The sequence below is a fragment of the Engraulis encrasicolus genome, chromosome 11 (assembly GCF_034702125.1).
Source record: "Engraulis encrasicolus isolate BLACKSEA-1 chromosome 11, IST_EnEncr_1.0, whole genome shotgun sequence".
NCBI lineage: Eukaryota > Metazoa > Chordata > Actinopteri > Clupeiformes > Engraulidae > Engraulis > Engraulis encrasicolus.
Genome location: NC_085867.1, coordinates 37,507,905 through 37,535,404, shown reverse-complemented (window position 1 = coordinate 37,535,404; position 27,500 = coordinate 37,507,905). Strand labels below are relative to the sequence as shown.

The window sequence follows — 27,500 nt, the reverse complement described above, 5'->3', positions numbered from 1 at the left end:
CCCCGCGATTCTGATTGGACAGGCTGTGAAATATCTGATTCCGTTCGGGCTCGTCTAAGATTTCCAGACCCTCGTGCGAGCTCACGAAGTTTAACGAAGATGCACGAAGCACGAAGGGTATGCGTGAGAGCCATGCTAAAGGTTAGCCCACCACAGGTAGACAAACACACAGACAGGGTATACCTGGCCCGCCACCCCACCCACCACATTGGGCCTGGTAAATACAACTTTGTGAACTGGGACTCTCACAATTGCGCTGCCTGGCCTTGACACTGCTGCTTCATTCATTCATTCATTCATTCATTCATTCATTCATTCATTCATTCATTCATTCATTCATTCATTCATTCATTCATTCATTCATTCAATCAATCAATCAATCAATCAATCAATCAATCAATCAATCAATCAATCATTCATTCATTTGTTTATGAGCACAATATGGTAACACTTGCTATGGGTGAAGTGTTACGGCCCGTTCCCACTTTGCCGGCGAGCGCGTTGACGCCGACGCCTTCAATTCATTTTCAATGGAAAGCGGCGACGCCCTCGCAAAGGCTTCTGGGATACGCGGCGCGGCTACTTTGACAGTTGGCGCGCGTCAAAAAAGTTGAGCAAGCTTCTACTTTATGCTAATTACTCGCGGCCAACGCGGAGCGTTATCCAATGATTGTCGAGTACATGAGGAATTCCCATGAAACCAAGGGCTATGTTTTGCTGCTTAAAAGTAGTTTTATGACTGGTTATCATACATTTTAATGTAAGATTCATACACTACAAGAAATTAAGAAGTGCAAGGTCTTTGTGCTTATGTTCAAAGGATTATGTACATTTTGACGACATTCAAAACTACGTGATGGCTATGAAATGTGTGAAGTAAACACATGTCCACAGTAAGGTAAGGGCAGACTTTGATGTTACTATCGCTGGTTAGCTTGCTTAATCGATGTAAACGTGTAGAAAGACAGAAAGAGATACTCCTGTTCAGTGTACTCTGTCACGCCCCTGCATGTGCTCCGACAAGAAGCATTCAGTCAAAAAAGGGAGGTGCGTCGCGTTTATGAGCGTCAAATGGCCGTCAAAGTGGGAACGGGCCGTTACCTGAGATTCTTGCACCGCCTGGCCTTGACTCCACTGCTGCGGTTGCAATTAAAATTTCATTCATTCACTTATTCCCTCACTCACTCAATCACTCATTCATTGGTGAACACAATATAACACTTGGTTGAAAGTGTTACTGTACCTGGGACTCTCGCACTTGCGTTGCCTGGCCTTGACGCCGCTGCTGCAGGTTCGACTGCAGGCTCCCCAGGGCCCCCAGGAGCTCCAGGCCCCCACCACGGGCTCCGGCTGGGCCACGCGCGCCACACACTCCCCTGCACGGCACCACTGTGGACACACACAATGGGGCAGATTACACTTCTGGCCGGATACACTGACACACATGAATATGCTTTGTATTAAATACTACTATATACGTGTATACTGTATTAATGACTGCAGACCTTGCCATCTGCAGGTTAACACACTTAAAACACAGTGCTGCATACGGCTCCCCACCACTAGAACTGGCTGTGCCACACAAGCCACACTGTCCCCTGCATGGCACCACTGTGGGCACACATGGGTCATACTAGACATGTACGCAGAGGCACGCAGGCAGGCAGGCAGGCAGGCAGGCAGGCAGGCAGGCAGGCAGGCACGCAGGCACGCACGCGCACACACGCACACACACACACACACACACACACACACACACACACACCAAAGCCTCATTTTTGTCACAACACACCACATCACACTGTGAATGTCTGCCTTAACTGCTAGTTATTCGCCCCAGCCTGATGTCAAGAATGGAACTGGTTACCCTAGGTTTGCAAGTCTGACTCCATGACTAGGTCAGGTCAGTGGATACTAGTGGTGTCAACAATGATCGATTCGGCGATGCAATCCAATGCGAGGCATTGGCGATCCAGAATCGATACGGCAAGTTCCAGAATCGATCCGGCAATTTTTTTAAGTTTCAATTACTTCCACAGATATTTCGGCAGCAAATGAATGTTAAATGAAATAAAAGCACTTCAAAACATTGCAAGACTGATACAGAAAACAGCCAATAAATTGTTGCTCAGTATCTGACTACTTGTATTGCTTCATCATGACTGATTAAACATTTGCTTTGCTTTCAGTAGAAATGTATGCATCGGATCGGATCTGATCGCATAGATTCGAATCGAATCGAATCGAATCGCTACCTCCCGAATCGTGATCGAATCGGATCGTGAGGGTAGTGCCGATCCACACCACTAGTGGATACCACCATGTCTCCACACTTCATTTAGTAAGAGACACATTCTTGTATGTACAGGTGCATATGTGCCGTATGTGCAAATTGTATGTGTGCCCAGATTATTCATAAAGGATATGAATGCAGGTGAATGGTCAGGTCGAAGGACACAAGAAGATAGGCAAACGTACCAACCACATATGTACCCAACATGCACCCTAATGAATAATGTAGAACAAAAACTAGACTGCCTGTGCAGTCGCCTTCGACTGCTTAAGGTATATCCCCGAAACGCGACGCTTCCAGTCCCCCATCATTCCTACCACTCCCGTCCACCATTTCGTAAACGTATATGATACATACAGACGTGGCATGACGTGCATAGGCTTAAAACCAAACGACTATTGTGAAAATGAAGCAAAAAATGGGGCAAATGGTAATACTGTTTTAATGGTTCAGTGGATATACCACATTAGGTACAGTGTAATAACCAGTGTAACAATATTTAATACAATGTAATTTTTTTACTTACATCATGTGTTTGTGCGTAAGTGGTATTACATGGTATTGCATATTGTTACACTGGTATTACACTATATTACATGGTATTGCATACTGTTACACTCGTTATTACACTGTACCTGATATTGCATATTGTTACACTGGTATTACACTAGTATTACATGGTATTAAATATTGTTACATTGGTTATTACACTGTACCTAATATGGTAGATTCACTGAAATGGTGAACCATTAAAATACGGTGTTACCGGGCAAATCAATCCACCCAGTCAGAAGTTATGGGCCAAATGAAAATTCCGCCATTTTGAAAGTGTTGTCTTCCAAACTCGAATCAGTTCATGAACCTACCCTAAAGCATCCACACACAAAATCTGGGACAAATCCATCCACCCGGTCAGTAGTGATGGGCCAAACAATAATTCGGCCATCTTGAATTCAGCCATCTTGAAAGTGTTGACCTCCAAACTCGAATCAGTTCATGAACCTACCCCAGAGCATTCACACACCAAATCTGGGACAAATCCACCCACCCGGTCAGAAGTTATGGACCAAACTAAAATTCGGCCATCTTGAATTCAGCCATCTTGAAAGTGTTGACCTCCCAACTCGTAGCAGTTCATGAACCTACCCTAGAGCATTCACACACCAAATCTGGGACAAATCCATCCACCCAGTCAGAAGTTATGGACCAAACAAAAATTCGGCCATCTTGAATTCAGCCATCTTGAAAGTGTTGACCTCCAAACTCGAATCAGTTCATGAACCTGCCCTAGAGCATTCACCCAAAAAATCTGGGACAAATCCAAACATCCGTTAAAAAGTTATCGCGTTAACACGAAAGACCTTACGCGGCGGCGGCGGACGCGGACGCGGCGGCGGCGGCGACGCACGCAAAAACCATTACATCCCCGACGCTCTGCGTTTCGGGGATATAACTATGCAAAAACTATCTTAGTGAGAGACACATAATGTTTTCAAACTCTCGGATGTGACAGAGACTTATTTCAATAGTAGGTAAATGTCCGTGTATATGCACTTGCAGTATGTATGCATTGGCTCTAAGTTGGCTTTTGCAAAAAGGGGATACCTTTTTTACTTACTGAGGTCCATATCTCAATGTATTTTATTACTGTAAATACGAAAGCAGCGGGACCTCAATTTCAGTATTGGGGAGGTGAAGATGGTAAGCTGATCTTAAGGGAGTTCCTGAGCGCTCTCTCTCTCTCTCTCTCTCTCTCTCTCTCTCTCTCTCTCTCTCTCTCTCTCTCTCTCTGTCTCTGTCTCTCTCTCTCTCTCTATGCAATACAGTATATGCAGCCAGATGAATCCTAGAGATAAGTGCTGAAATATATAGCAGTGTGTACCACACTGTAAGAATGCATGTATACTATTACTATATCATGTATAATGTCATGTATATAACTATATAACACTAACTGACCCAGCTTGGATTTTCCCACGCAGGCAGTACATGGTACAAAAACTGCAGTGTTAATTCAATACTTAAAGAGTCAACTTAACATTTTCTAAAGCCTGTTAGGATTTTCACTGTGTACACTGTAGTTTTACAGTACAGAGGGTTATCCATGGGAGACGTTCTGTTTGCTCCCCTGTTGACTCTCCACCTTGTCTTTTGTTTACAGCAGAGCCCACACATTCCCACAGTCCCTGCTCACCTTGTTTACCAACCACCGTGAGAGTTGCTGCAAGGCCAACCACCGTGAGAGTTGCAAGGCCAACCACCGTGAGAGTTGCAAGGCCAACCACCGTGAGAGTTGCAAGGCCAACCACCGTGAGAGTTGCAAGGCCAAAATCCCGTGTGAAAGCACAACAGGATAACCACGGTGCGCCTTACTAGTGAGATACTTTCCAACTTTGGTGTTTGGCGTTTTTTTTCCCTTACCTCCACATGTACAATATGTAGGTACAATATTACAGTACCACTGTTCAGTAGGATAAACCCATTTTCTCCATTTATATGCATATGATGTGACTTCTGTGAGACTTACAAAGTGTTCTGAGTTGGAGCATGCAAGGAGCAATGATGATGCAGTCAAGAGAACATGGCACAAAACCAGTGGCTCCTATTGTATGTGAATGTGTAAATGTGCTGTGCCTGTTATATGTATAAGTTATGAAATTCCTTCGGGGGTAACGCTTTATTTTTTATGGTATAGTTACAATTCATAATTACTGTGTACTTTCTGGGTAACAACAGGGTAACAAAGAGAAGTTACATGGTATCTAACGGTTAAAAAGGGGGTAATTACAAAGTAAATACCATTAATTGAGTAACAACAGAGTATAGTTTGATGATTAGATAGCTAGAAAGTGCACAATTACTGTACCGTAAAGTAAAGCGTCACACCTTTGGGATATCTGTATTCTCTCAGCAAGATATGATATAAAATCACATCAAAGTGTAACCATGCAACAGCACAGCAACTCTGGGACCAGCTCTCCCCAATCCCCTCCCTCCCCACTGCATAGTGTGTCCTGGACACGGAAACAAGCGCTGTAGGGCTTTCACTGCTTCTCCACACCTGATTGAAGTGGTGTAATTATGAGCTCCTTGATGAGGTGTACTGGATGCTGTAGAGCTGGCACCAGTTTGAAGTGGTGTAATTATGAGGTGAGGTGCATGTGTCATGCTTATAAAACAACAGGGGGAGAGAGCAGTAAATCGTCAGGTGTGGTAGATCTCTCCGGGGCGAGAAAATCAACTAAATATGGCGTAGTCTCTCTCGGTTTCTGTCTGTCTCTCAATCTGTCTCTCTGGTTTTTTTTGGTCTTTTTTACTTTATTTATGACAATACAGTGCAGATGGTAACAGGAAGCAAGTTGAGAGAGAGACGGGGAAGGGTTGGCAAAGGACCCCGCCCGGAATCGAACCTGGGTCAGCCGCATATAGCAGACGAGTGCCCTACCGTTAGCACCACGGTAGGGCCTTTCTCTCTGTCTGTCTGTCTGTCTGTCTTAGGATTTTCAGGCCGACCAGAACGGAGCTGGAGCCGGTACCCGTACCAGTTACGTTCAGCACTAAAGTGCTCATCTGCGAACCGCCCGTGTTCATACCGGGCACTGAACTTTTCCTGCACGTGACTGCGTTACCCGGATGAACCGATTTTGGGGCCTTTACTGTTCAGCGCTTACATCAATGATCTCCCACAAGTATGTGACGGTGTGGAGATATTGATGTATGCTGATGACACAGTGTTGTTCACACATGGTAAAGACCCAGTAGAAGTTGCAAGTACACTGACACAAACACTCACCAAGGTTACCAAGTGGCTGACCAGTTCTTGTCTCACACTTAATACTGATAAAACGGTCACTATGTTTTTTAAAAATAGATTTAAACTAAATCCTGTACCAAACGTATATGTAAATGGAAAACCATTGAAAAATGTTGACGAGTTTAAATACCTAGGAGTGACCTTGGATTCCACATTAACTTTTAAGAAACACATTAAAAAACTGGGCAACACTGTGAAATATAGCATAGCAAATTTTAGACATATTCGCAATTCTTTAACTATTGATGCTGCAAAGACCTATGTAAATGCCATGATAATGTCTCATATGCATTATTGTATGTCGAGCTGGTCTCAGGCTAACAAGACTACCATGAAATCCATCTCATCACTTTACAAACAAGCTCTTAAAGTTTTGGACAAACGTCCATCTCAATTTCACCACTGTGCCATACTGGACAAGTATAACTTGCTCAGTTTTGACAACATAATTTTATATTCTGATGTGCGCCTTGTGCACAAAATCATTCACAACTCCGCTCCTCCACCTCTGAAAACCTTCATCCATCCTTGCGCTGAACAAATCAGCAGAACAACTAGATCCACCATCATAGGAAACTGTACCCTCCCAAGCCGGGTAACAGCATTTGCACAATCTGCCTTTTCCTTCAGAGCAACAAAACAATGGAATGCCCTTCCCACCCACCTAAAAAGCATTACAAACTTTTATTCCTTCTCACGTGAAGTGAAGAAATGGCTTTCATGTAACCAGTCTTGTGACCACTAATAGTTTTGCACATGCCTGTTCTGACACTTTGCACATTGTAGTCTTTTTTGCATATGACATGTTTTTATTGTGTGTGTGTGTGCGTGTGTGTGGGTGTGTGTGTGTGTGGCAGGGGTTGTATGCCTGAGTGGCTGCTCCCATTTTACTGGATTGTATGTTTGTTTGTTTTTTTTACCTGCCCAGGGACTGCAGATGGAAATTAGCTATTAGCTATAATCTGGTGCAGGTCATCTTTTTACTATGTAACTAATGTACTTTGCACATGGTCCCTGATGAAATAAACCAATAAACTAAACTAAACTAAACCTGCTGACGGCCACATTGTCATCACGGTTCGCGGAGAAAAAAAAAGTGTTTTGCCGTTCGCATTGCGAACCAACTTTCCGGTTCGCTAACGCTAAAATCTGTGGCGTGAATTCGACGGCCGGTTCGCGATTAGGTTCGGGAACGGGCACCGGCACGATTCTCAGTCGGCCTGAATGCGCTATCTGTCTGTATATCTGTTAATCTGTAACCTGTTAAGCAAAGCAAAATGATGCAAATGATTTTTGATACAAGAGCCGTGACTTAATAAATAACTATATCTTTATTAATAACTATTTATTTGCTATCTCATATCGCATTCCGTGACTTTAATTTACATTTACTTACATAGGCTACACTCTGCTTCCTTTCATCACCTTGCTTTAATTTACACTGTGGCCCTTAGGTCTCCTCACATTACCTCATGTTACCTTACATTGCCTTATTACGCTACGTCTACGAGCTACATGCGCGTGCTTCATTTCAGCATTAAAGTATTTAGCACCAATCAAACACCAGTAACCATATACAGCCTCTTGCCTCCAGCGCTCATGGCCTCATGATTTAAACCACTGGCCAAGCGCGGAGCAGGCGGGTGTGTTTAAGGTAATACTCAGAGACTCTCAGGTTAATAACGCACATGCAAATATATATTTTTTTGTTCTTGTGGCTTGAGCGTGTTGCAGTACAGAGCAGAAACCCCCAATACATTATCCCCGGTTGGCCTGAGAACGGAGACCTGGCTCGCACTCATTCGCTCCCCTCGCTCACTCACTCACTCTCTCCCTCATTCACCATCTCGCTCCCTTGCTCTCTCGCTCAATATTGGACTGCGGTCTGCTTCATGTCGGCTTGCAGATACAGGCGGGAGGGAGGAGAAGAAGGAGAGGAGGAGGGAGAGGGAGAGGAGGAAGGAGAGGAGGAGGGAGAGGAGGAGGTGGAGAAAGAGGAGTGGGGATGATGGAGAAGAGCATAGACAGTGAGAGCAGAATGGTGTGTGTGTGCGTATGTGTGTGTGTGTGTGTGTGTGTGTGTGTGTGTGCGCGTGCATGTGTGCCAGCGCGCGTGTGTATTTGCGTGTGTGTGTGTGTGTGTGTGTGTGTGTGTGTGTGTGTGTGTGTGTGTGTGTGTGTGTGTGTGTGTGTGTGTGTGTGTGTGTGTGTGTGTGTGTGTGTGTGTGTGTGTGTGTGTGCATGAGTGCATGCATGCATGTGCGTGCGTGTATGTGTGTGTATGTGTCAGTGGTGTTTGTGTCAGGGGGGGGTGGGGGTCCACCAACACAGCTCCGGGCCTCCACTGAAATGGAACAGCTGCCCCAGTCCTCTCTTTTACTATCCTCCAACCACCACCACCACCACCACCACCACCACCAACACCAAGACCACCACCACCACCATCACCACCATACACTCATCCCTACACCCGGTCCCGACTCTGTTGAACTGCAACAGGCTGTTTCACATCCTCGTGTTTATACGAGCACAGAGAGAAGGGCAGACCAGGATGGAGCAGAGAAGAGGACCGGAGAACAGAGGACACAGAATGAGGGCAGAAAAGAGAAGAGAAGAGAAGAGAAGAGAAGAGAAGAGAAGAGAAGAGAAGAGAAGAGAAGAGAAGAGAAGAGAAGAGAAGAGAAGAGAAGAGAAGAGAAGAGAAGAGAAGAGAAGAGAAGAGAAGAGAAGAACAGAAGAGAAAAGAAAAGGAAAGAAAAGAGAAGAGAAGAACAGAAAAGAAAAGAAAAGAAAAGAGAAGAGAAGAGAAGAGAAGAGAAGAGAAGAGAAGAGAAGAGAAGAGAAGAGAAGAGAAGAGAAGAGAAGAGAAGAGAAGAGAAGAGAAGAGAAGAGAAGAGAAGAGAAGAGAAGAGAAGAGAAGAGAAAAGGAGGAGACAGAAGAAGGAGAAGAGAGGAGGCAGGGAGATAGAGGAGGGAGGGAGGGAGGGAGGGAGGGGAAGGAGAGGATGAGGGGAAGAGAAGAGAGGAGAAGAGAGACGAATAACAGACAGAAGAAGAAAAGAGGAGGCAGGGAGATGGGGGAAGAGGGAAGGATGGAGGTAAGGATGGAGGGAGGGAGGGAGGGAAGGAGAAGATGCAGGGGAGAGAAGAGAGAAGAGGAGAAGAAGATGAAAGGAGGCCTGTGCTCATCAATGTCAAGCGCGAGGCTAGATCAGCGTAGGCAAATGTGAGTCATACTAAAACAGCTAAACATGTGAGGCCAAGACACCATCTTTTAGCCTCCGCGGCACGGAGTGACAGGGGGGGGCATCTCAGTCCACTAGCTCAGCCTCATAGTGAGTATGTGTGTGTGTCTGTGTGTGTGTGTGTGTGTGTGTGTGTGTGTGTGTGTGTGTGTGTGTGTGTGTGTGTGTGTGTGTGTGTGTGTGTGTGTGTGTGTGTGTGTGTGTGTGTGTGCGTGCGTGTGAGTGTGTTTGTGTGCGTGCGAGCATGCATGCGTGCGTGTGTCTGTGTGTGTGCATGTGTGCGTGTGCACATGCACAAACGTTTGTGTGTGTGTGTGTGTGTGTGTGCATGTCTGTGTGTGTGAGTGTGCGGGTGAGCGTGTGCGTGTGCATGTCTGTGTGTGTGTGTGTGCGTGTGCATGTCTGTGTGTGTGTGTGTGTGTGTGTCTCTGTGTGTGTCCTAACCCCATGAGGTACGTAAAATACAACAGCACTGCCCTCAGCTATTGTTGGTTTGCTCCATTAGTGGTGCTGAGTTGCTGCCGTCTGCCCTAAGTGTTTTCAGAAGAGAAAGCTGTGAGCTCATGGTTGCTGTATCTGAAACTAATAGAAGAAAACGGCAACCCTTTGCGTGGTTGCCTCTGCTGCATGGAGTGCAGTGTGTGGACGAGCAAGACGAATTTCTGATAAATTTAGAAAGTGATCAACTGTTGAAGAGAGGCGGCAAAATGCATGCTTGAAGCATTGAAGCATGTATGCATGTGCAGTGCTGTGCACTTGAGTGAAACCTGTAACTGTTTTGACATTATTACTGTGTTACCTATGGCAGTCATTTGATAGATATTTGGTAAATCTCAGTGTGTAAGCAGTGTGCAAGCTGAAGCTCTGAAATGTCAGGAGTCATCACAGTATAGCACAGTAGAGTACAGTGACTTCCAGGAGGCTTCCAAGGTGTTGGAGTAACTGGTGTACAAACTATGCACGCTCATGTACTAGTGTTGTAATTACATTGTAAGAGTAGATAAACTTCTGCACCTTTATGCACCTCTGATCACAGTACAAGCCATTGGTTTAGTACCATGTTTACTCCTTTCAAGGAGCCACAGCAGCCAAGTAAACATGGTACTAAACCAATGGCTTGTACTGTGATCAGAGCAGAAGTTTATCTACTCTTACAATGTAAGTACAACACTAGTACATGAGCGTGCATAGTTTGTACACCAGTTACTCCGCTGTACCTAATGAGGTAGATGCCCTCTAAGAGTACATCTACTTTGACCTTTGCACTGTATTCATCAAAAAGGAGGGAGTCTAAGACACTTTTCTTCTCCAAAAAGGTATAAAAAGCCTTTCTTTAAACATGGCTATTTTAACCATTGTGAGGTGTTCGGGTCATTTTGACCCTTTTCCTGTTTTTTTTTGGTTGAGAAAAATAGTATCAGTTATTATTGTTTCACAAAGAGATTCACTGGCTTTGCCTCATTTCGTGATTCGTGATGAACATGAATCTGAAAAAAATTGTAACACCCCCCTTTCTTCAGGGTTAACTTTATATACCTCTGACTCTGAGAGGCAGATGTCAAACAGCCAGTGTCACATGCATCCTTCCACCCACCTTTCCGATGTCACACTCGGTGCCGTCCATGGGAGGGTCCAGTTTGGTTTTGCAGTCCTTCTCCGCATCCACGTGGCACCAGAGACCAGAACACATGACGTACTGCAGAAAGGGATGCACACACACATGCATGCACTCACACACACACACACACACACACACACACACACACACACACACACACACACACACACACACGCGCACACACAAGCACGCACACACACTCACACTCACACTCACACACACACACACACACACACACACACACACACACACACACACACACACACACACACACACACACACACACATTCATAAGACAAACACACATTTATAAGACTATATTCATAAACACGAGTTATAATGTATTCATTTGCTTTTACAATATGAGTATTCATTTAATCATTCTCACACTGACATACCAATGTCGATGTATACTGGTGCACAGTATGCCCATTTTTAAACTTTTTTGTGTGTATTTTTCGACTTTTGATAGGACAGTGTGAGAGGTGGACAGGAGGCAAATTGGGAGAGAAACGGGTCAGCCGCATGACAGGCGAGTGCCCTACCGGTTGGCCACGGCAGGGCCAACACAGTATGCCCATTTTATAAAACTAGGCCAAATAAACTTGTTGACCTCCATGCGATGCTGAAATGTGCTGTAACAGATTACCTGTTTTTTAATGGCCACTGCTCAAAGTCAACACAGACCTGCACTAAATTAGGACTTCATGAGAGGGTACCCGCTGAGTCTGCGCTTGTTCCACATGCTCATCTTGCAACTTACATCCCCCTTGTGTCCAACACACACACACACACGCACACACACACACACACACACACACACACACACACACACACACGCACACACACACACACACACACACACACATCACCACACCTCAAACACACTTTGTTCCGAAAGCACACACACAGACATATGCACATAGACATATGCACATAGACATAAGCACACGAACATACGCGCACACACACACACACACACACACACACACACACACACACACACACACACACACACACACACACACACACACGCACACACACACACACACGCCCGCACACACACGCACGCACACACACACACACACACACACACACACACACACACACACACACACACACACACACACACACACACACACACACACACACACACACACACCTCATGTTCCCACGCCCCCACCTCACTGGCTCAAAGGGTAACTCGTGAACTACATCCAAACATCACCACAACAAAGAGATTCTCCTGTCTGGTTTCCCGTCTCGCACTCAGTCACCCCTGCAGACAACATTAAGAGCAGAGCCCGTGGGTAACGGATAAAAACAAGCCTCGCCATTAAAGACGACCACTGGCCAGGATGGGAGACTCGTTTCACACGTTCATCATCATCATCATCATCATCATCATCATCATCATCATCATCATCATCATCAGATTGCGATTTGTAGGGGGGGATCATCACCATCTTGTCTAAAAAGATATTAAATCAACTCCCTCAGTGTTGAATTAACCCTGCAAGGTTTCCTGTGATCCCTCACTTCTCCTACTTACCTTCCATCTGATGTTGACAGGTTGAGGAAGACAGAAAAGGGATTAAGTGAGTGATAGTTCAAGGTTGATGGAGGTGGAATACAAAATAAAAATCCCTTTTTGTGTTTGTTTGGAAAGAATTGAAACAGGTTGCTATGGATTCACCCAGACCTGAGTTGTTTATTTAAATTGGAGCAAGCAGGGTTTTTTTTTTTTGATGAGTCCGCGGACATACATACTGTACATACGGAACATACAGACAGACAAATGGATGAATGGATGGATGGATGGATGGATGGATGGATGGATGGATGGATGGATGGATGGATGGATGGATGGATGGATGGATGGATGGACTGATCCGACTTTTAAAAAAAAAGTTCTGCCCCAGGGGCACCATGGCTCAGTTGGCTGAGGAGCCATACCATAAGTGCAGGGACTCTGGTTCAAGTCCCCACACAAGGTCATTTTCAGATCCTTCACCATCTCTCTCTCTCTCTCTCTCTCTCTCTCTCTCTCTCTCTCTCTGTCTCCCCACTCTCTCTCTCTCTGTCTTTCGAACTGCCATATTTGAATAAGGCATAAAATCTCAAAAGGTAAAAAAAAGAGAAAGTTCAGCCCAGCTGCGCACATCAGCCTGAGCTGACAGATATACGGACAGCTAGATGGAGGGATTTCTAGAAAGTTCTGCCCCCGTTGCGCCCGTTAACCTGATATGTATGGAAATAAAACAGGTTGCTACAGGTTGCTATGGATTCACCCAGGTCTGGGTTGTTTTGTTTACTGTAATGATGATGAGTTTTTGAGTCCACGGAAAGACAGACATACAGACAGAGGGACGGACTGATCAACTTCTAGAAAGGTCTGCCCATGTTGCGCACCTCAGCCTGTCAGAGCTTGGTACAGACATACGGATGGATGAAGGGCCGTCATAACCAAGCAAGCGAACTAGGCAATTGCTCTAGGGCCCTCAGCTGAAAGAGGACCACCTGGAAATGAATGTTTATGTACTTGTATTCCAATGAGAGTGATGATGACAACATCACGAGTTCTGGCAGCACCTCCATAAATTCAACAACTGAAAAGTGCAATGACACTGCTATCAAAATCCCCATTTATCTCTTTATTTATCTGCGGCCTCTTTCCAAAGGGTCCCAAGGTCCTTTTTTGCCTAGGGTTGTGAAATACTTTGAAATGGCCCTGGTTGGTTGGATGGATGGATGGATGGATAGATGGATGGACTGATTGTACGACGTCTAGAAGGTTGTGCTCCCGCTGTGCACCTCAACCTAAGCCTAGGAGAGCAGAGCAGAGCAGAGCGGAGCAAAGCAGGCCGCCAGGACGTGACAGCTGAGTGATGGCACCATCAGAGCAGAGATTAGAGGCGGCCCCCGGAGGGATTAAGGCTTCTGGAAGGCAGGGGGGGGAATGACCGCATCGCTGGCTCTGGGATATTTCACTTCATACTGCTATACTTGTGCCAGCAGAGCTGCTGCTTCTTCAGTCATTGTGCTTTGGTGACCCAAGCCAGGTGCATCATGGTTACCTAATGCAAGGGTCACTGAGTGCATCTTGTATACAGTGTATGCAGCTTCCAAATCTGGTAACCCTTTTATAGAGTAAAAATTAAGCAAGTTTGGCAATCAGGGCCGGATTAAGATGGCATGGGGCCCCTAAGATACAAGTTGCTGTCGGAACCCAGATTTCATGGCAAAATGACATATTTCATAATTATAAGATAAGAGCATGTCTGTCAGCTGTAAAGATTTCTTAAATGGGTTAAAATTAGAAAAACCTGAATAATCTATTGCATTTCAAGTGTTTCTCACAACATTCCATGTTATTGGGGATGATGCAATGGAAACCTGGGGGAGGGGGGGGGGGGTGTTAGCACAGTAATCAAACTGTCTTTCCTAACTGTCTATAGTGTTGGACAGAGATTGGTAACTAAACAAAGCAATATTCAGAGTGATACTCATGTTAGTTCTCAGTTGAAATCTATTGCTTGACAAGTCAAAATAATGAGAAGCAAGGATTACTGTGCAACTTAATGTAATCAAATGACCATTGAGTAAACTGGGCTGATTGGTATTTCCTTTGGGACAATGTTTCTCTGTGTGTGGTTCGAAAACTTACCAGCACTTTTTTAAAGCCTCCTTTGTGTTTAATGTCTCCAATGGATTTGTGCTTTAATAGCATATTTCACACCACATTCTGCCGAGCAAAATGACTTGGCTTACTTTTGGGGTTTGTTTGAGATGTTTATCTTTGCAACCGCCTGTGTCACATGTTGACTTTGCACTGCTGCTTTAGCCAACAACTCTGACAGTCTCAGTTTTAACACAATGCTTTCAATGTTTTCTACAGTGCAAATACATAATGAGACATTATCTCACACACGCGCACACATAAACACACACAGGCACGCAGGCACGCAGGCACGCACGCACGCACGCAGGCATGCACACACACACACACCATGGCTTGACACTGGCACCTGCCAACCGGCCAAATGCTGGTAAAACTTGGCTGTGGCTAGTAAAAATTTCAGTGTCACTAGCCGATTGGCTCATCTATTTTGCCCCTTGTGTATCAATCGTTTATATTTAAGTGAAAGAAAAGGCTAAGTTACTATTTTTTCTATTTGTTTGATTGATTTCCATGTACAGTAGAAAGCTACAGTGAGGAGAATAAGTATTTGATCCCTTGCTGATTTTGTTGGTTTGCGCACTAATAAAGACATGATCAGTCTTTAATGTTAATGATAATATGTATTCTAATATGGAGAGACAGAATATCAAAAAGAAAATCCAGAAATTAACTCTATAGAATATATAATAATTGATTTATATTTAATTGAGGGAAATAAGTATTTGATCCCCTGCCAACCATTAAGAGTTCTGATCCCGCAGATCAAATGGCACTTCCAATCAACTTGTTATCTGAATTGAACACACCTGTAGTAACAGGTAGTAATAGTAACCTGCACAAAAGACACATTGAATCTGCAGAATCAGTCCATAGAATCAGTCAATCAATCAAACTAAACTCGCCAACATGGGACAGACCAAAACGCTGTCAAAGGATGTCAGGGACAAGATTTTAGAACTCAACAAGGCTGAAATGGGCTCCTGGATATTAAAGAGCAAACTGTTGGTGCATTTCTTCCCAATTTTAGGACATACAAAATGATCATCAATCATCAATCTTAGGCCTGTCTCTGGTTCCATACAAGAGTTGACCTTGTGGGAATTTAATAATCAGAAAAAAAGAGATAAAGCACCTCAAAACTGTATAGGAGGAGCTAGGAAATGATCTCAAGGCAGCTGGGACCTCAATCACTAAGAAAACTATTGGAAACTCCTGCAGTGCATGTATGGTACCCCGGCTTCAGAAGGAACCTGTTCAGGCTCACCTGCGGTTTGCCAATGAACGTCGAACTGGATTAGGATATGATTGGGAGGTGCTGGAATCAGATGACACCAAAATCAAACTGTTTGGCATTAACAAAACTCGATGTGTTTGGACGAAGAGAAATGCTGCCTATGATCCCAAGAACAACACCTTCTCCAACATCATACATGAAAGTGGTAACATTATGTTTTGAGGTTGTTTGTTTGGCCAAGACACAGGACACTTCACATCGTCAAGAAATGGATGGAGGGAGACATGTAAACGTACAATGCTGCATGCCAAACTCTTTCCCACCACCACTAGACTGAAGGTGGGTCATGGATTGGCCTCCCAAAATGATGATAATCCATAACATACAGCCCAAGCAACGAAGGAGTAGCTCAAGCAGAAGCACATTAAGGTCATGAAGTGGCCTAGACAGTTTCCAAACATGAACCCTATAATAATCCTGTGAAGGGAACAGAAGTTCCCATTTGGCAAGCTACAGTCATACAACTTAAGTGATTTAGAGATGATCTGCAAAGAAAAGTGGACAAAAATCCTTTCTAATATATCCACAAACGTTGTAATTAACTGAAAGAAACATCTGACCTCTGTATGAGAAAACAAGGGCTTTGCCACCAAGTATTTTGTCTTCTTTGACTAGAGGGGTCAAATACTTATTTTCCTCAATGGAATACAAATCAATTAAAATATATTCTTCAAAGTTATTTTCTGGATTTTCTTTTTGATATTCTGCCTCTCTATATTAGAATACATTTTATCATTGATATTATAGAATGATCATGTGTTTATTAGTGGGCAAACCGACAAAATCAGCAAGGGATCAAATACTTATTTTCCTCACTGTATGTACTCATCTTCTTGCTGTAGCAACTTCTCTTCTGTACAGTATTATGATAAAGGCAAAAAAAATCACATTTGTGGCTAATAGAAGAGCTGAATGGCTAGTGAGTGACTTGGGAAAAACACTAGCCACAGTGGCCGGTGAGTGAAAAAGCAAATGTCAAGCCCTGACACACACACACACACACACACACACACACACACACACACACACACACACACACACACACACACACACACACACACACACACACACACACACACACACACACACACACACACACGCACACGCACACGCACACGCACACACTCATGCACACACACACTCAGTCATGCAGTCACACAGAGTGGGCCTAGTGTACGGTACCTGCATCTTGCTGCAGTGTGAGGCGGAGGGTCCGAAGAGGATCTGGCACTGCTCGTCAGCTGTGTAGGTCATGCCCGGCAGCTTGGACGGCAAGATGACCGAGTTCAGACTCAGAGGGTCAGTCTGCAGCAGACAACTACTGGCTTTGGACCTGTCTCACACACACACACACACACACACACACACACACACACACACACACACACACACACACACACACACACACACACACACACACACACACACACACACACACACACACACACACGTACACACGTACACACGTACACACACACACACACACACACACACACACACACACACACACACACACGGATAAATAAACACACAAATGAGGCACACACACATACACACACAAACACACACAAAGTACACAAAGTACACACACACAACACCAATAGGTCAAGGAGGAGTCGAAACTGTAGCTTGGCTTGGCCAGTGCGACCGTGTGAATTGCAGGCCTCTGCCCACTGCATGGCTCCGTGCTTATCTCAGTAGACTCACCAAGGGAGTCTGGAGAGGGGCTCTGAGCTAACTGGTTGTTATCGCGCCCAATACACTCAACTCCAACTCAGGCCGGGGAGATATCACAGCTTACATTCGCATTCAAACAACACTGCCTGACCAGACAAAAAAGGCCATCAAGGGAGTGCAGCAAGCCAAACATGAGAGTCACTTGATTGCTCTGCTGGTTGCAGAAAGGAAAACAAAACTTGTATCTACAGAACTTCTAAACATAAAATGGGAAACGATTCAACTGACCGTACAAATGGTGTTCGGACAGATATACTAACTTAGGTCACCTCTTCAACTGAATGTAGCACAATAAGCATGTTAATATTGAAATGCGCAGCTTCTAAAGTAACATTAGATTCATCACTATTGGTCTGAATGAACCCTTTATGACACAGCATTTAGTTTGTTGTAGCCAGAAAGCTAATGGCTGTGTTACAGTGTGCCAGTAATGCCCACCTGGGGAACTTCTTCGCAGTCTGCACCCTCCCAGCTGCAGGTGGACCTGAACAAGTCTCCAACCCAGTGGTGTATTTGAGGATTTTTTTGAGGTGACACCACCGCTCCAACCCCTCCCTCTTTCTTGGGCGCCAGCTCATTTCAGTGTGATGTAATAGTGCCTACCTGGGGGAGCTACCACGCACTGCGTAGAGCACCCATATGCATGGGGACCCAGGCTGGGTCATTTCCCAGCCCTACCACTTCTCTGTTCTCACTACGTTCACTTGCGGTCTTATGAATTCTGATTTGACTTGGACTTGCTCCGTCTTTGACAGGACTTGACTTGGGACTTGAGGTCAAAGACTTGAGACTTACTTGTGACTTGCCCAACAATGACTTGTTCCCACCTCTGCTACTTTCCTATCGCATCTTCACTATCCTCTCATAATAAAGGCATTGAAAGTCCAAGACCAAAAATGAATGAATGAATGAATGAATGAGTGAATGAATGAATGAATGAATGAATGAATGAATGAATGAATGAATGAATGAATGAATGAATAAATGAATGAATAAATAAATAAATAAATAAATAAATAAATAAATAAATAAATAAATAAATAAATAAATAAGTAAATAAGTAAGTAAGTAAGTAAGTAAGTAGGTGTAAATAAATAAATAAATAAGTAAGTAAGTAAGTAAGTAAGTAAGTAAGTAAGTACGTAAGTAAGTAAGTAAGTAAGTAAGTAAGTAAGTAATTAAGTAAGTAAGTAAGTGCGTATAAATAAGTCAATAAATAAACATTAAAGCCCACCTGAGGAACTTCTCCACGTCCTCTCGGCTGCAGGTGGACCAGGACACGTCTCCGGGGTTCTGTCCCTTGATCCACTCGCCAGACATGATGTGGAGACCGTCCGCACAGGCCGGGTGGTCGTTATCGTGGCTCATTCCCATGCTGTGGCAGAAGGAGACGACAAAAGAGTTGTGTTTTTATGTACCGTACTTACTTTCTTACCCTTATCAATCACACAGTTTTGAGCATAATTCACAAACAAGTGCTCTCCTCTTGTCAGTTGTCCAGTCCTGGACCATTTTCTTTCAATTGTCTCTATATATAGCCTACATGTAGCCATTATGCTTTTATACGCTATTAAATACATTGAGAAAAAGGGAGTAGCATAATTTTTCTACAGAAAAGGGAAAAAATGGAAGAAGACATCAAACTTGTACAGCAGAGGATCACCCCTACTATGGTACACCTGCATCCCATTCAAAAACTGCAGAAGTCCTGACAACCATCTGTAGTGTGTCTTAGTGAAGCCAAGGGCCACTGGTTGCACTGAAGATGCTGAAGGGTCTTCTACAGCAGTGTTTCCCAACCAGGGGTACGTGTACCACTAGGTGTACGTGAGCACACCTCAGGGGGTACTTGGAAAAATTTAATAATAACAAATATATGGATTGTAGTCACATTGGGATAAAGGAACAGATATAGAGCAAGAGTGAGGGGGGTACTCATCATGACAAAATTGCTTAGGGGGTACACAAGACAAAAAAGGTTGGGAAACACTGTTCTACAGCACAGTACAGGCCCTCCTTCCTTAGCTTTTATGTTGAAAGGACAAATGACGAAACAAAGGAGTGTGCGAGCGAAAGAGTGCATGAGCGGAGGACTGCATGAGCGAAGAGGTGCGTTAGCAGAGGGGCAAAGGAGTGTGAAAGAGCGAGTAGGAGTGGTGCTAGCGAAAGCGTGTGCGAGCAAAGGAGGATGATGATTACATCTTCATCTGCTGCCCATTTTGATCAGCAGCTGAAAACAAGCAGGCCTCTGTAGGAGGTAGAGTCACTGGAGCATCTCAGATGTAGACGATAGATGTGCTTTTATTTAGTGCAGTGCCAAACTAACGTTTTCGACGTTAACATCTTCATCAGAGTCAACTCTCATGAAGACATTTATATTAGTTTAGTTTAGTTTTATTTGGAAGGGACAGATACATAGCATATAAGTTGTATAACAGCCAAACAGCAAGCAAGCATCATAGCATTTATAGCCAAAAGCTAATTTCCAATGCCTGTCCCTGGAAGGGATGTTAGCTGCTCTAAGTAAAAGCAACATGAATCTTCCACATCTGCGATGCTCCGGTGACTCTTCCTCCCTCCTACTTTGAACTCAGTCCATTCCCTCAGTCTATTCCTCCTGAAGAACAGGAGCACGGAGGAAAAGGCCGTAACTACCATTGAGGACACAGAGGTCATGTCCTCTGTATTTTTTTTCAGTAATGTAAAATGTATCTATTGATGAAAACCGATATATGATCAACAATGATACATTCAGTCTATATACGCCACTCCCATTTATCCTCAAGGCAGTGATAAATGAAAACAAACGTAAGAGTTTGACTGAAGTGTTTGAAGCATTCTAAATGTACAGTATGGAGTACAGCATGCAGTATTTGTAGTGGTGTCAACAATGATCGATTCGGCGATCCACTCCAATGCGGGGCATGTACGATCCAGGATCGATGCGGCAAGTTCCAGGATCGATGCAACAATTTTTTTCAAGTTTCAATTACTTACGTGGATATTTCGAGAGCAAATGAATGTTAAATTAAATAAAAGTACTTCAAAGCATTGCAAGACTGATCCAGACTGATCCAGACTGATACAGAAAACAGTCAATAAATTGTTGCTCAGTCTCTGGTTACTTGTATTGCCTCATCATGACTGATGAAACATTTCCTTTGCTTTCAGTAGAAATTTAATGCATTGTAATGCATTGTAGAATTGAATCGGATCTGATTGATTTGCATCGAATCGAATCGGATCGCTACCTCCCGAATCGTGATCGAATCGGATCGTGAGGGCAGTGCCGATCCACATCACTAAGTATTTGACCTCTGTATTTGAAAATGTCTGGTTACGGCCATGGCGGAGGATACCTTACTTTTCTATATAAGCAGGACTTTGTCTCGGCCTTCTATGTGCCCGCGGGGGCGGCTCAAATCAAAGCTTGGCTTGGCCCACCTTGCCTGCCTGCTTACCTTCCTTTCCTTCCTCATCTCCTAAAGCTTCACACACACACACACACACACACACACACACACACACACACACACACACACACACACACACACACACACACACACACACACACACACACACACGCATGTATGCACGCACACACAGACACTCACACACACAAACACACACACACACACACGTGCACATGGGCACGCACACACACAGACGCGTGCGCACGCACACACATGCGCGCACGCGCACATGGACGCGCACGCACACACACACACACACGCATACACACACACAATCACACACACGCACACACGCACAGCTTTACTTCACGCCCAGCTAGCACGTCCACCCATCATGAGAGAGAGAGGGGGGGGAAAGAGGGGGGGGGGGGGGGTATAGAAGGAGAGAGAGAGTGATAGAGAGAGAAGGGGGGGGAGAAAGGGAGAGAGAGATGGGGGTTGGGGATAGAGAAGGAGAGAGGTAAGGAGAGAAAAGAAAGGTGCAAGAGATGGGAGGTGGGAAGAGGGGAGCGCAGGCAAAAGCTACAGAGCAGATAAGGAGGCACTGTATGGAGGTGGGAGGGAAGGAGGGTGTAGAGCAGTGTTTCTCAAGCTTTTTTAGGCGGGGCACCCTTTCAATTCTTGAAAAATTTCAAGGCACCCCAAACCAACAAGCCGTAACATGGCATTGGATCCGATACCACAGAAGCTTAGAAAAGTAACACATTTGGAAACGTCACACGACCTACGTTCAAAGTAGCAGCTGACTGGGACGACCTATATTTACTTTATTGTGCGAAAATGGCAGATAAAAGATTCCACTGACTAGCATTAACTTATCAATTTAGACAAAAATGTATTATATTACATAATTAATTCATCAGCCACGTTTCCGCGGCACCCCTGAGGGCGGCCCGCGGCACCCCAGGGTGCCCCGGCACCCCTGTTGAGAAACACTGGTGTAGAGCAGTACAGCCTAGTTGTCTAATTCTTTCTCCGGTCTTCCCATTCCACCCCCCTGACGTATTATAAGTGACGATTGTTAATTACTTCTCCCCTACACAAGTCAGGAACAGATATGTTACAGAGTTTGTGTGCATACAATGTGAACCAGTAAAGACAATGAAAACCGAGTCAAACAGCCATAAGCAACATTGTAATGAAGGGTGTCCCATAATTTTAGTATGCGAGAGATGGAATTTAATTTTTTACAACCGCTTTCTGAGGTAGGGAGAGAGGAGTGGAGTAATCAGAGATGATAGAGGTAGTAGAGGGAAGAGAGAGGGCAACAGAAGTGGAGAAAGGAGAGGAGAGAGAGAGAGAGAGAGAGAGAGAGAGAGAGAGAGAGAGAGAGAGAGAGAGAGAGAGAGAGAGAGAGAAGATGAAAGAGTGCATGGTTAGTACAAGAGTGGAAAAGAGGGAAGGGGGCGTGTATCCATCTCCAACACGACCTAGTTAGAGAGGTGTATATGTGGGAGTGAGGGGGGCATGGTGGAAGGGTGTACTCTGAAGGTCCTCACCGAAAGCTTGCAAGTCAAGTAAAGCTACTTTGCACAAAAATAGACCTGAAGTGTGCGGATTGTCTTCCTTTTATACAGATATTTCTACTGAATCCTGCACCTTCTAAACAGATGAGCGGTGGCCTATCACAAATGAAGAGTGTACTCTAAAAGAGAGGATGAGGAGGGGTGGAAGTGGAGGTGGGGGTTTGGGAATTGAGAGGCGAGGAGCACACACACACAAACACACACACGCACACACACACACCAATCTTCTCCCAGCTCGGGCCCAGCTACAGAAGAGCACACGCACACACACACACACACACACACACACACACACACACACACACACACACACACACACACACACACACACACACACACACACACACACACACACACACACACACACACACACACACATACACACACACACATACACATACACATACACACATACACATACACACACAAACACACACACTTTACACACAACTATCTTCTCCCAGCCCGGGCCGAGCTACAGAGGAGGAGCGTTCCGGGTGAGATGAAGGCTGAGTCTGATGCCCACGATAACGGCCACACCTGGAGCAGGTTAAGGGGCAGGCTGGAGAATTATCACAGCAAGCCCAGAGAAAAATGTGAGTGTAGTGTAGTGTGTGTGTGTGTGCGTGTGTGCGTGCGTGCGTGTGCGTGTGCGTGTGCGTGTGCGTGTGTGTGTGCGTGTGTGCGTGCGTGCGTGCGTTTGTGTGTGTGAGTGCGTGCGTGCATACATGCCTGTAAGCATGTGCATACGCCTTTCCTGAATGACTTTGACAGTTGCACCTTACTTTGAAAATCCCGAGGGATTCTGGCCTCTACTGAAATCAAACTACAAAGCCAGTGCAGAGCCTGGGCACATGCTCTGAACTGCGCTGCCTTTAAAACTTCCCTACCCCCGAAAAAAGCTACTGCTTGAACGCTTAGTTTATGGTATCACTAACCACTTCATAAAGTTACGAAAATGCATTTTATTGCAACAGTGTAAAAAAGTGTGTCCCAAATGCCTGCCCATGGTCTAAAGGCTGTATTTGGGAGTCTGTATGGATGTATAGGAGCCTCTGCCAGAGGAGAGAGAGTTAAGGGTTCTAAATGTGGAGAACTGTAGCCTGGCGAGGGTTCATTCAGACGCACACGCACACACACACGCACATACACACGTACGCACACACACACACACACACACACACACACACACACACACACACACACACACACACACACACACACACACACACACACACACACACACACACACACACACACACACACACACACACACACACACACACACGCAGAAAGCATATGGAGGTGCAGAAATGACTGCGTCCACAATAAAACGCTGACGTGAAGGAGCTGCCATATTCAACCTCAAGAGAAGGAAACTGTTAAAATTCTTCAACTATGAACCTCCTCTATGTTTCAAGAGTGTTTCCATAAAATGGGAGAAGGCGGCACATAAACGATTGATAAGTTTCCGTGTTATTTTGGGTGTCTCAACATTCTACTTTCTAGCTCTATAGAAACCTTTGTGCACCTCCAAATATTTCTACAGTAGAAAGTAGAGATACCTGTAGGTGTCAGTAGAAATATTTTAACTCGTTAAAACTTGCCTCCTGTTATACATGTGCAATTACCAGAATGGCAATGACCAAGTCATAATGTATTAGTAGGCCCTGTGTAATGTCATAGTAGTGTACTACTATGGTAGTCAAATCTTTTCAACAATTATTTATTACAGCGATACACTAGTGCAGTGGTTCCCAAACTTTTCCCCCTGCGCACCCCCTTGTACATTTCAATGTGGTTCATGCACCCCCTGAGCGGATATTTTGGTGTGCTGATGGCCACGCAAGCATGGATTCACTGCGCATTCACTGCACATTATGCATATTCAGTTTAGGGGAATCCTCTTTTCCAGTAGTCTAGGAGTTAAACTACACTTCAGATGGACCCTTCCAGCATACAAGTCTAAATACAATTAAAAATGACTTAATGTTCATCAATGCTGGATAAAAACTCACATATCCACCATTGCTCTATTCAGCTCACGCACCCCCTTATGCCAGGCCGCGCACCCCCAGGGGTGCACGCACCCCAGTTTGGGAAACCCTGCTCTAGGGCATTGATTCTCAAAGTGTGGTCCGGGGACCACTAGTGGTCCGTGACAGAGCTCAGGTGGTCCGTGAGGGGATTTCTATTTTACCAAGGCAAGGTAGCTATATTTGTAACATTATTACAAAGCTAAACATAACATTTCCACTACAATAAGACAGGCTTGTGAATGTGGATAAAAAAGTAACTGATCTGCATCGAAATTAGCAGTATCAAATTAGCACCCATCGGTCTGACAAAGTTTGAGCACCACTGCACCAGTGGAGCTGCCCGCATTATGAGGCTACGAAGTCTCAAATGTTGTTTTAAACGGCTGCTCGGTTGATAATAGGGGTGTAAATCACAGCCTCCATGGCGATAAGATTCAATATGGATTTCTTAAAGGGACATTGTGTGAGATTTTCAGTTGTTTATTTCCAGAATTCATGCTGCCTATTTACTAATGTTCCCTTTTTCACGAATACTTACCACCAGCATCAAATTCTAAGTATTCATTATGACTGGAAAAATTGCATGAAAAGGGGGATCTTCTCCATGGTCCGCCATTTTGAATTTCCAAAAATAGCCATTTTTAGCTGCAAAAATTACTGTACTTGGACCATACTAGGAAATATTTGTTTATTACTCATTAAACTTTCATGTTAATATCAAATTTGGCAATAGGCAGCCCCGTTTCAATGAGCAGCATAGTTGCAGTACCTTTTTGGACCATTTCCTGCACAGTGTACATTTAACGATTTAACGATTCAATTATTTTCGATACTTAAGAATGCACCACTATTCGATACGAAGGATCGAAGGATCGAAGCGTAGGATCGATGCATCGATACATATCGATTACTATTTACACCCCTAGTTGATAAATAAACAGTAAGCTGAGAGGCTAAGAGGAGGAAAGCACTAGTTAGCGCCCTTGTCATCACATTTTCAGACATTTTGCAGAATCACGCCGCAAAAATCCTCTATTAAATTACCTAACAATGCCTTGACATTTCAAAGAGATCTATGCTGAGTAGAAAGTAAGCCATTGGCGATGCGTTATTGCGTTATAAAAGAGCATCAATCAGCTTTAGTGAAATGTAAGGAAGACATGGCTAATGCAACATGACATGGGCACTCATGGTCTTCCTTCTCACCATGCAGCGAGACACACATGAATGAGCAAATCAAAACATCAGAACAACATTTCAGAAAGCTTCTGGCTACTTGAGCTTATTGCCGTGGTGGTTGTGCTTTGTGCAAGGACAAAAAGAGACATCTATCCACATTGAAGAAGCCTTTTTGCACCCTTTCATCTGAAAGACAGCAAACGAGAGTTCTTTTTCTCTCTCTCTTTTTTCTTTTCTGTTCTTTTTTCCCCCCAACGTTTTCTGCTGAGGCCTATTTTTTTGCCAGCATACATCACTTGACTGTCTTCAAAAACTGTATATTCAATTTGCTCGGAAATACAAAACAGATGGGATCATGCCAGGGCTGATCCATGTGGCTGCTGGGAAAAGAAAAAAATATATAATTTTCAAAAGAAATTAAACGTAAGTTTTCAAGATAATTGCAGTAACATAAATCATATGACATCATAGGGAATCATTCACTTGATTGTATATTTCATGGCAATCAGTGAACCACCGAGATGAATTTACGTTTGTAGGTCGCGGGAGGACTTTTTTTTATTTTTTTGGTTTGGGCGATTGAAGGGCACTTTTTGCAATGCAAGTGGAGTAATTGTTTTCATTAAACTCCATTTGCCAAAACGGGGCATTTCAGAGCGATGGATCTTAGTGCGACGTTACGGACACGAGAACAACCCTGGGCCATGCATGGAAAGAGAAACATTTTAGTGTTGGGAGGGAAAGAAGCACTCCACATAACCAGGGCCGCTAATAGCTTTTGCCGGGCCCAGGACAAAGTCATCTGAAAGAGCCCCCCATCCAATACATACAATGTAATGAGTACCCAATTTTGGGCCCCTTCTACAGTATCCCTTGGCCCGGGACAACAGACTCCTTTGTTCCCCCCGCTGTCGGCTTCCCTGCACATACGTAACTACATTTGGGTACGAACCTGAAAGCCCAAACAGGACTGTCAAACATTACCTAAGCTATGAACCAGAGGTCTAGATTCAAGGGCAGGTCAGCAAGGCAGTGGAGATATTCTGCATGCGTTTTCATGCGTACCTCATGCTGACCTGTCAGACTCTGAATCATGCTGAGAGAGAGAGAGAGAGAGAGAGAGAGAGAGAGAGAGAGAGAGAGAGAGAGAGAGGGGCAATGTCATAAAGCGCCCACATTCTTTTCTGATTCTCATGTTCAAAAGAAGGTGGGTTGGGGTTGGGGTAGGGGGTGGACTGGACTGGGCACCATTACATTTCACGCTCAGATTCTTTCGAGATGACTTTTATACGAGTCGATATCAGGCCTGGAAATCAAAGTGGACGCTTTTGGAGAGGGATTAGCAATGCGCTGGACCAGGATGCCTTTTCACCCTCAAAGAAGCTCCGCTATCATTACTGTTATTATTAGACCGGTGATGTCAGGTCATGTCTGAGAATTTTCACGAGAGACTGTACATTTTCCATCCAACTCCATTCCCCTCCGTTGGCTATCTTAGCGCCCCTCAACAAGCTCAAACTTCCTCTTCATGCTGCTCACAAAGCCATAATCTGATTCCGTGTTTATAACAGCGCGAATTTAGTAGCCCTTCTGGGACACT

General features: G+C 44.5%; 1 protein-coding gene across 1 annotated transcript in view; it reads right to left on the bottom strand.

Annotated features, from left to right (window-relative positions):
* LOC134458312 (A disintegrin and metalloproteinase with thrombospondin motifs 19-like) overlaps positions 1–27,500 on the bottom strand; it is a 158,965-nt gene that overhangs the window by 74,673 nt on the left and 56,792 nt on the right. The window contains exons 9-12 of the mRNA XM_063210547.1: positions 18,918–19,058; positions 17,129–17,279; positions 10,947–11,048; positions 1,244–1,389 (exon numbers count right to left, since the gene is read on the bottom strand). Coding sequence (XP_063066617.1) covers positions 1,244–1,389; positions 10,947–11,048; positions 17,129–17,279; positions 18,918–19,058 — 540 coding nt within the window. The remainder of the gene's footprint in view (positions 1–1,243; positions 1,390–10,946; positions 11,049–17,128; positions 17,280–18,917; positions 19,059–27,500) is intronic.